The following is a 10,995-nucleotide window of genomic DNA, read 5'->3' on the forward strand; positions in this document are numbered from 1 at the left end:
ACAGCCTAGAAAAGGCACTTTGAACTTGAGGCACTTTGAACTTGAACAGGGTCTTGTCATACAGACTAACTTTGTCAGAGGGTGCGGGCTAAAGAGGGAAAACACACAAACACGCACACACGCACACACAAATAGAGCGTATAGAGTAGAATTACACATACCGGTGTACACACGCATAGAACGCAAAGAGAAACAAGTGCTCGTCTATTCTGTTGCTCAAGGTACGTGTTTGTAAAGGCTGTGGACGCCATAATGTCACTCATTACGACCATTTTGGGAACTGTTGCTTTATCCTTCTTTGGCTTCAAGATTGTCCAGTTTCTGCTGACACTGGTCGCTACTCTTCGCCGTCTAGCGTACATCCGACGACATCTTCCTGGGCCCAAGCCGCACTGGCTCTATGGCAACCTCCGCGACCCGGGGTTCAACGAGCCTGGATTTGAGTGGGAGCAAAAAGCAGCAAGCAAGTACCGGAGACTTCTGGTGTTCTGGATGGGATGGAAACCAGTGGTAATGCTCAACCACCCCGACAGCATTAAACCTCTACTGGCTACAAACATTGGAATAAAGGTATGTCCCACCGATACGCGCGACTATAGATCTAACATTTGTACAAATTAACCACAAGAACGAGATTTTGATAGCATTATTCGAAAGAATCTCACAGAGAATACAATTAGTGGCTACCTGCAAAAACGAAAAAAGGAAAAAGGATGAGCTGGGTCCTAAATTGTGTTTGTAAATCGTTATATTAGGTCAAGGTGTGGAATAAATACTGAAAGTATAATAATCACACACACACACACACACACACACAAATTAGATGTATCTTTATATATTAAGTTCACTAAATATTGACTTAATAACATGTCTTTTAAACTTATTTTCAAAGAAGTCAGATTAAGAAAAAAATCTGTTTGATGGAATTAGTCATGGATCACACAGTCATAATGGAGTGAGAGTCGTTATAAAAATCCGGTAAAGGAAAATACAGCAACGCATGAAAAATAATCAGGTCCATGATGTCTGAGGTTATATACACTAAATATTTTGTTCAATTATTATCATCATCATGAGCGTTATTCTTATCATTATCGTTAACATTTTTATTATGTAATTATCATTGTACTGTTAGCATTGGTCTATTCACTTTTTCTCTGCATCGGGGTAACGAATGCAGTATCTGGTCAAAGATTGCTACAAGGGGCTCTCTTTATTAAGAGGGCTTTATCAAAGGGTTCTAATGATTGATCTGTCTACGCAATAGTGTATAGTCTTTCTTTATTATTTTTCGTTATTTTCTTAAAATTAATATTTCATTGTTTCATTTTATCATTCTTGAGTATAATCTCTTATATGCAGTGTACCTTTCTGATGATTGTAAGTGATATGGATACTATATTTATGATTGTCATCGTTTTTATTGTTATTATATGATAACATTACTGTCATCAAAACTACTTTTTCTTTCTCTGAAAAAGTCTGACGACTATCGGGTTTTCAAGGACTGGTCCGAGGGATTGGGTCTTTTAGAGGGCGCTATTTGGAAGCGCCATCGCACTCTCATCACGCCATCATTTCACTTTCAGGTCTTGAAACAATACCTGGTGGTTATGAATGAGGTGGGTGGTCTCCATCAAGCTATTCAACTATTTCTTTTTCATGCAAAGTTTGAATCTGAAGAAGATTATAATCGTTATTATTGTTGTTATCTTTATTATCATAACTATTATTATCTGCCATAATTGAAAATATTTCCAGTGCAGATCACATTCAATTCGACCTGCCTGTAATGACCTGTGCATCATAGGAAATAAACCAGAAGAGTGTGAAAAAAGTCCCTAAATTTGACTACGTTTTGTAATCTAGCATTACTTGCAATAATGACATGCAACAAGAACATCGTTCCAAAAATGCTTTTTGCCTACATTTCAGAATTAAATGTCCCGACAAAACATTCCATTTGTTTGTTTTTTGGTATGTTTAAGAACACCTGTCACTTGGTGTGAATCCAATAGGTACCTCTCCACTCAAGATATCGTCAGTACGGCATGATGCGGCCTCTTAAGATCACCTTCGCCATAATCACTTTACTGCTAATGCCTTTTTAGCCTGTCAAAAGAATTCGAAAACAATATTTGGACCTCCATAAAAACAACAAAACATTTTAAAGGATGTTATAATTGGTTTCATGCTCACTGGGCATATCAACTTTCATTGACTTTGTTAGCATTGGGAGTTATAATAATATTTGCATTAATCATCTAAATTCATGCATTTATGGATGTTCTTATAATTCTACATATTTGAGATTAGTTATATTCAGATGGTGATCCTAATCATGAGGACAAGTTTTATGGGGCACCAAGTGTCGCACGGTCGATTTCGTTACGAAATCAGTCATTATTTCCGTCGACGAAATAACTGATTTCGTGACAAAATCGATCATGCGACACATGGCGACCCATAAACTTATCCTTGGGGTAAGCTATCCTCGAGGTTAAAGATCACCGTCTGAACGTAACTACCAAGAAATCTGACTACTGTGATTAAGGTAAAAAAATATTCTTACATTCAGAAAAGGAAAACTTTATACCTTGATACATTCAAAAAGAAAATAAAAATCGGCGGCCATGAAAAGGAATGTACCGGTGAAGATATGGAATGTATACCGACTCAGTATTTCCGAAGATTTTCATTTTTTTACGACATGATTATTCTTTCCCTTTGGTTGCGACTGAATTATGTAAATCAGTGAAAACTTATCATCGTGCCATCAGGCCATGAATGTTTCCGAGTGATAAAATAATTTCATTTTAAAATTATTGTAATCTCCACCTAATTAACTGCTTTCTGGAGAAATTCATGAATATAGCACACTAGGTAACAACATTCTACTTTATGAATGCAGAAAATCTAATGTTCAAACATCGTGCGAAATGTTTTGTGACTGAGTCGAATTTCGTAATATCGAGTGTTTACTCATACCTTCTGCCTGTTTGTTTGTTGTTGATTCCTTTAAAAAAAAAAATAATGTGGTGATGTTCTTTCCGCCGGAGGTTCGTTAATCCGAAAATGAAATAAGTTTCGTTATTCTGGACACACGAATTCCGTATACCTAGGTGTTCGTCAATTCGAAAATGAAAAAGGGTTCATTAATCCGAACTTTATATTTTGTCACGTTAGTGGCATTATTTCGAGGTTCGTTATTTCTAAAGCTCGCTATAATGTGAAACAAAAAAAAAATAAGAAAAATGGTTCATTAATTCAAAAAGGAAAATGTTCGTTTATCCGAAAATGAAAAGAAGATGAACGCTAACCCTCGCAACAATGACCCTGCTTTTTTTTTCTGAATAACAAAACCTTTGAAATAATGAACTGTAACTGAATATCATAAGCGTCAATAGTAGCAAGACTGAGAAACTTGCTTGCATTTGGTTTCTCATGGAACTCATTAATGAGTGTTTAACTCATTCAAACACTTACTTCTTTAATCAATGTCCCATTCTATTTACCTAAACACCCCACCAAAAAAAAAGAAGTATTTTTAGAATTCTGAAAACGTGACCATAATTATGACGTATTTTCTTTTTGATTTCTTTGTTGATTCATTTGTTTATTTCTGAGATTGTTTGGTAATGAGGGGTATTTGTCCAAAATTTGTCTTCTTATTCACTACACTCTCTGCCTGAATTGTTCCTTTAATCTAGGCATTGGATGTCCTGATTGACAAACTTCACGTGGCTGCGGACCAAGGGGAACCGGTCAAAACACATGAAACCATGTCACTACTTTCACTTGACGTCATACTCCGCTGCGCATTTTCCCACCAATCACATTGTCAGGAAACGGAGTCACGTGAAGTGGAGGTCTTGGAGAAACTGACCACCATCTGCGCATACAGGTGATTCGACATTTAATCTCGTCGTCAGCACGCTGACGTTTGCATTATGGTACGATGATGCTGACATGTGATGAGAAAAAAGAAGAAGAAGAAAAAAAAAAGAATTGTGCTTGAACACGCCTTTGAGTGAAATGTATAACAGTCCAGAAAGCAAAAAGAGCGAAAATTTGAGTAATTCCATGATAGTTTCCTCATCAAAGAATCAATATTTAAAAATCTATCTTTGTCTAATCAACGTTTCCTTCATCTTCTGCATAAACTCCCTTTCATCTTCATATATCTTTTCTATATACATCTACCTTTACACATTGTAACATTTTAAACTGTACATAGTGATAACAGCATTACAACACGTCATAATATTTATAATAGGCGTCACTTGTAAAACAGATTTAGTACTTTAAAGTAGTTCTTAAATGTGAATTAGCGACAAATCAACCAACATGAAGGTGTTAATCAGTATAATCAATGTTAACTGGATATGTATACAAAATGTGCACAATAGCTTATCAAAAAGCGTTCTCAGAATAAACTGTCTACAGTTACGGTTTATTGAGAAAATTTGTGATATCTGATTATTTTTGTAGGGTGTTTTGTTATAACTAAACTATTCATATGTATCAAAGAATGTGATAATTCAAACATTCATTCACTGTTTCCCTATGTTAAATACTGACCTTAAATGGGTAATTTGAATACATTTCATAATCATAACGATATCATCATCAAAAAGTCAACGTTCAAAAATATCATGTTCTTATATCAACATCTTCATCTGCATAAACTCCTCCTTCATTTTCATACATCTTCCTTATACAACTGTATTAAAATATTATATATTTTTTTAAAATAACATGATGATAACAACTTCGCGACACAATGCAACAAACAAATAAACGAACCTCCATTATTCATTTATGACCACTGAATCCTTTGATCGCGTGGCGATTGAACATGCGGATGGAATTTCACATTCATCATCCTGCATGGTTAAAATGCATTGGTTAACCCCATTTTTAATCACAAGGAATTTTCTTCTACAGAGTGTTTCACCCGTTGATGTTCTACGACTGTATCTTTCGGCTGTCCTCCAAGTACCGAGATTGGAAAGAGGGTTGTGCTTACATGCATGGCATACACGATAAGATCGTCGCAGAGCGGCGACGAACATATGCCACGGAAAAAGAGGTAACCCTAAAAGGGATGAAGTCAACGGTTAATGGTAAACTTCCCTTCTGAAGACAACAATTATCATGAAATAGAGGGGTACAAAAGCGTTATGAACTAAATGTTGTTGATCGAGCGAACTTACACAAAAGTACGCATATAACGACTCTCCGGAAATGTGAACGATGTATCATTCAGTTTGCCGTTTCCATTGCAGGTGTGAGCTGATAATAATAATAATAATAATAATAATAATAATAATAATAATAATAATAATAACAATAACGATGATTATAATAATAACAATCATAACGATGATTATAATAATAACAATCATAACGATAATGATGATGATAATAGTAATAACGACAATGATGATAATAAAAGCTAGTCTTTCACATAGCGCATTTTAATCTTAATAAGAATTTCATTGCGCTTTATAGATTATTATGATGATAATACATGTATTGTAGAGCCACAAATACTGTCCACCGTATGATCAGGCCCGTAACTAGGATTTTTATGGGGGAGGGGGTTCAAACTTGGAAATAGTGGACCTTTCTGAGGGAGTTAAGCAACCAAAGCGGGATAGGGTCTCACTCTGGGAGGGGTATATTTTCAAACGTAAAAACAATCAATTCTTCACCTTTAACAGTTCGGTTTGACACATGTATCAGCCATGAAGAAAAGTCTCTGATCATCTTCGTGCCTACATACTGAATTGTTCTTATATAAACGCGCCGGAACATTTTTTTTTTTTTGAAGGGGGGGGGGGGGGGCAAAATCTCGACGGGGGCACATTATGTGACGGTGTGAAATCCTCGGCGAGGGAGCGAAGCGACCGAGTGGGGGTACCACGGTAGGGACTTTTTGTAGAAACAGAGTACAAAAGTCGCATTTATACAGCATTTAAAATCAAATTTCTAGGAAATTACACATAATGGAAAAAAAGGACTATGATTACAACATACGGGGGGTACATGTGACGGTGTAAGATCCTCGGCTAGGGGACCGAGCAGGGGGAGGGGGATACCCCCTCCCGCGGCAGGGACTTTTTGTAAAGACAGAGTACAAAAGTCGCGTTTATAGAGCATTTAAAAGCAAATTTATAGGAAATTAAACTTAGGTAAAAAAAAATTAGTGCGAAGGACTGTGATTATAACATGGGGGGGGGGGGGGGAAGGGCACATTTTGATGTAACGGTGTGAGATCCTCGGCAAGGGAGCGAAGCGACCGAGCAGGGGGAGGAAGTGGGAGGGGGAATACCCCTCCCACGGTAGAGACTTTTTGTAAAAACAGAGTACAAAAGTCGCGCTTATAGAGCATTTAAAAGCAAAAAATTTCTAGAAAATTAAACATAGTGAAAAAAAAAAGATGCGAAGGACTATGATTATAACATACGGGGGTATATTTATGTGAACGAGTGAGATCCTCGTCGAGGGAGCGAAGCGACCGAGCGGGGGAGGGTGTGGGAGGGGGGATATCCCCCTCCCATGGTAGGGGGGATATCCCCCTCCCATGGTAGGGACTTTTTGTAAAAACAGAGTACAAGGGTCGCGTTTATTGAGCATTTCAAAGCAAATTTCAAGGGAATTAAACATGGCGAAAAAATACAGTGTGAAGGACTACGATTATAACATACGGGGGTACATTATGTGACGGTGTGAGATCCTTGGCGAGGGTGTTGGAGGGGGGTAAAACAAACATCACTGCGAACTACTATCATCATAACTTATTAAAACTGTTCATTTTATTATATGTACGGGCAGAGCGAGCGAGCCACTTTCACTAATTGCCATTCGTCTGAAATGTATTCATTAAAAGCTTAAACGTGGTCGCATTGTTCTAGCAATAAGAATTATTCTTATATTGCTAAAAAGCATAGAAGAAAGGGAAAATGTAAGGTTTACTAAAGGTATGTTTCAGGGGGCACACGAGGCTACCATCTATACACTAAATTTACTCATAAGTAAATATTAGTGTATAGATATTATAGTGTATATTAATAATGAATCATGATTATGATTGTTACAGGGAGGACTTGGGAGGGGGGCAAAAAGTCGTTTTGCCCCGCAAAAGTTTATGTGCCACCCCTGCCCCCCCCCCCGCTTCCAGCGCCCTTATTCTTATACCTATTATCTATACCAAGTTCAGCATCATCCTTCTTGTATTTGTGTTGCTGAAGATATCAACCACCTTTTCCAGGTTGATCACTTTGTGGTAGTGAATATGGAGAAGCGCAAGAGACGTTAGTTGAGTTTGGGTCACGCTGGCTTTTTGTTTTTGTTTTTGTTTTATTTTGGTTGTTGTTGTTTTATCTTTAAAAATCATTCTTCTGTCGTATTTGGAGCTTTGGGAAGAAGTCTCTACTTTTTTTTTTTGGTTCAAGCGGACCCTGCTCGCTAGCGGGGGGGGGGGGGGGGGTTCATTCGAACCCCCTGAACCCCCCTCCCCCCTAGTTACGGGCCTGATGATGTTTATGATTTTCTGTTTATGAAGGCTGAGAAGAGAAGGATGGATTTTCTGGATACATTGCTGCTGGCACAAGATTCGGATGGCAACGGACTGAGTGAGAAGGAAATACGTGACGAGGTACTTTCAACTCTTTTTTATGTTGTTTGCTTATTTAATGGCTTTTGAATCATCCGATATTCTCATTTAATCTTTACTCAGAAATGAATGAACGAGCTCGAAAACACCAAGCATAAAGAAGCTTTGATATTAGATTTGTAATTTTAGGAATATAATATAATAATATGTTATTTGCTGAGTTAATCCACGTTAATTTTTATGACATGATATTTCAAAGAATGATCCTGTATACTAGTGATGTTATGAATCATTTGTGTTTATTGGGATTCTGCGTTAGTTTCAGATTTTACAGTGGAGACATAAGTACGACGTGTTTTCAAGTCGAATCGTCAATTAGCTCTCATGGTCTGCTTTTCCTTTTGATGACGTAACAGGTGAACCAGTTTGTTTTCGCCGGCACGGACACCACCGGAAGTGCCCTCACGTGGTTTCTGTACATCATGGCCCAGCATCCCGACGAACAGGCCCGAGTTCAAGAGGAGGTCGACACACTGTTCGCAGGACGAGATGACGACAGCGTTCAATAGTAATACCATGTTTGACGGGTTTCTGATAAACACAGTGATAAACACACACACACACACACACACACACACACACACACATGTATGTATGTGCGTATGTATGTACGTATGCATATATGTAATGGTCTAAATAAATGAATAAGTATATAAATAAATATGTATATACAGACCTATATGTACATATATATATATATATATATATATATATATATGTGTGTGTGTGTGTGTGTGTGTGTGTGTGTCTTTGAGTGTCTGTGCGTGTGTGTATACATAACTGTAATAATAAGTTATAATTAGTGATTGAATAAATTGAAGCGAAGTGTACATTGTTATGTTGTGTGCGTTATTCGGTGAACAAATAATATAGGCCTATACTCGAAGAGTAACACCGGAATCATTTCAGAGATTTTGTCAGCTCAGGGGTTTAGTCTTTATCAAAAACTCAAATGATGAGGGTCATCATCACAATGTAAATACTACCCTAAATAACGCTTATATTGTACGTGAAATTGTCTAGGTTTATCCCAATAGGAGACCTATTGTATCCTAAAATAAAATGATAGAACAGTTAACTCAAGTAATTATTTTTTTTTCTTTTCACTGATTGACACGACATATAACTGTAAATTGAAGAGTTGTTTAGATACACTCATGTGTAAGAATCATGTCCTCCTTTTTGTTTTCGTTTCTAGCGAAGACCTCAAAAAACTAACTTACATAACGCAGTGTCTCAGGGAATCGATGCGCATGTACGTATACGTCCCGCCATTTCGTGTGCTGAGGGAACGGCTGAAAGTGAACGATTTGACCATTCCCGCGGGAACCGTCGTGGCGGCTAACACTTACCAGCTCCACCACAACCCGGATGTTTGGGGAGACGACCACATGGACTTCAAACCTGACCGCTTCGAGAGGACCAACGTCGAGAAACGGGACCCCTTCGCTTTCGTCCCCTTCTCGGCCGGAGCTCGGAACTGCCTCGGGCAGCAATTCGCCATGGACGAAATGCGGAGCACAGCGGCTCGGATCTTTCGCAGGTTCAGTGTCAGCCTAGTGAAAGGAGCTCGTCCCGTCTTCCAAATTGTAACCAAGCCAGACAACGAAATTCTTGTCAAGTTTATTCACCGCTAGACCGTGCTCGTACCACATTACGTCAGAGCCTGCAACCAACAGACCGACAGAGTTTGGTTTGGTTTGGTTAATCTCTGCATTCAACAAATACAAATTCCAGTTAATATTCCAAAAATACAAAAATAAAGAAAGATAAATGCAATGATTAAGATTTTTACAAATTGATGTCACACACGTAGAAAAATAGGCAAAAGAATTACGCATGTGATAACATAAGAGGTATAAAGTATTTAGATATTTTCTCGTAAATGAGAAAGATAATTGAATGCAGGAGACTCATCATGGGTGGTTATCGAGGGAGTAGAACGGGCCTCATCAAAAGATAAGAACATCTGGCAACTTGTAACCCTCTATAACAAAAGAGTGATTGAGTAGGTGCAATGCAATGGCGGATGTTGGTGCAAAAAAACACACAAACAAGTCTTTGACTGACACACAAACACACACACACTCACACAAATCAATGTGAAAATTATTATTTATTATTATCATGTGTTCTTTTGATTTAAGGAGTTGAAAATCAGTTTTGATTGATTGTTTGACTTGGCATGCTTTGGCCTATTGACCGATTCGGGTTCGTTGAGGGTAGCAGACATTTTACGGCACAGGGCGCAGCCATAGTGGGTGTATCAGCCGACCCCCCCTGCTCTCCCCCACCCCGGGCAACATGTTTATCACGCCCTTGTAACAAAGGTTCGCGCACTAAGCAAGCATTCGCGCACTCAGTACGAGACGCCCATTGGCTAAAGCAGTTTTTCATTCTACGCGCGTGCTAATGTAGGGAGAGGGGTGGGGGAGTGCGAAGGGGGGGGGGGGTGATACACCCACCATGGCTGCGCCCATGCCAAAAATACACATAGCGCGTCACAGAATCGGTCAATAGGTAGCAAAAATACAACACAAACCAAAACAAGAAGGAAAACCAGTCATATTGCCGGAAGGATTTAATTTGACGAAGCTAATCCCTTCCCTTGGAATATTTTCTCCACTCACGCAGTGGACAGGCTGCACAGTGTATTATAATACAATTGGCGTGACAATAGGCCCTACGTAATTCTGTTAACCTGCATTTCGTTCGAATTTGGCGTGTGCCTTGCGCTTTAGAGTTGCCCTTGGCAACCGTGTACCTGCCCTATGTAGTAACTGTTGGCGGTCCCAGCGTGTGGATCTTGTTGGGGCATACTAGGACGGGGTGATCTTTTGCCCTGCAGCTATGGGAGAAGAGAAATCCTTAAAATAATAAATGATAAAAATGGTTTATTTATAGATATCCCTTGTATTCAAGCCCATTGCTGGTTCTCTCCGAATTGATTCTTCGGGCATGGGCTCCCTTAAGGGCTTTTTACACTTGTAAATTTTTGCTTAGCCCCGGACCAACGGTGGGGCTAAGGGGGGGGGGGGGGGCCTTAGCCCCACCGTTGGTACGGGACTATCCTTAGCCCACTTTCTGTTTACACTCGTTTTTGCCAAAGTGGGCTAGCCCCACCGATACTACGGTACTATCTGGCCCTGCAAAATAGCAGGGGTTAGCACCGCAATTGCGGTGCCAAGCAAGTGAGTGTAAACAGAACGAAAAAATAATCCTGGGCTAAGCGACGGAGACGAAGTGCGACCCTCACTGACCAATCAGAAACGAGGTAATCAAGTGCTGCCGGTGCGTCCGTGTACGTGTACAGT

The 10,995-nt window shown here is 39.1% G+C and overlaps 1 protein-coding gene across 1 annotated transcript; it reads left to right on the top strand.

Annotated features, from left to right (window-relative positions):
• The first annotated feature begins 252 nt into the window (after positions 1–252).
• Positions 253–9,753, top strand: LOC139708213 (ultra-long-chain fatty acid omega-hydroxylase-like). The gene is made up of 7 exons (XM_071620186.1): positions 253–570; positions 1,482–1,622; positions 3,711–3,904; positions 4,948–5,092; positions 7,571–7,663; positions 8,038–8,189; positions 8,880–9,753. Exons 1-7 carry the CDS (start codon positions 253–255, stop codon positions 9,316–9,318), a joined length of 1,482 nt encoding a protein of 493 aa, XP_071476287.1. The 3' UTR covers positions 9,319–9,753.
• The last annotated feature ends 1,242 nt before the right edge of the window (positions 9,754–10,995 follow it).

Source organism: Diadema antillarum, unplaced genomic scaffold, assembly GCF_040938485.1.
Source record: "Diadema antillarum isolate AM-2024a unplaced genomic scaffold, OU_Dant_1.0 seq00001319_RagTag, whole genome shotgun sequence".
In the NCBI taxonomy this organism is placed as follows: domain Eukaryota; kingdom Metazoa; phylum Echinodermata; class Echinoidea; order Diadematoida; family Diadematidae; genus Diadema; species Diadema antillarum.

What these genes read in the sequence shown, in the direction of transcription:
- LOC139708213 (XM_071620186.1), top strand. Translation starts at nt 253, where the DNA reads ATGTCACTCATTACGACCATTTTGGGAACTGTTGCTTTATCCTTCTTT. An exon ending in CTACAAACATTGGAATAAAG is followed by an intron (nt 571 to 1,481) that starts GTATGTCCCACC and finishes TCTCTGAAAAAG; the next exon opens with TCTGACGACTATCGGGTTTT. An exon ending in ACCACCATCTGCGCATACAG is followed by an intron (nt 3,905 to 4,947) that starts GTGATTCGACAT and finishes TTTCTTCTACAG; the next exon opens with AGTGTTTCACCCGTTGATGT.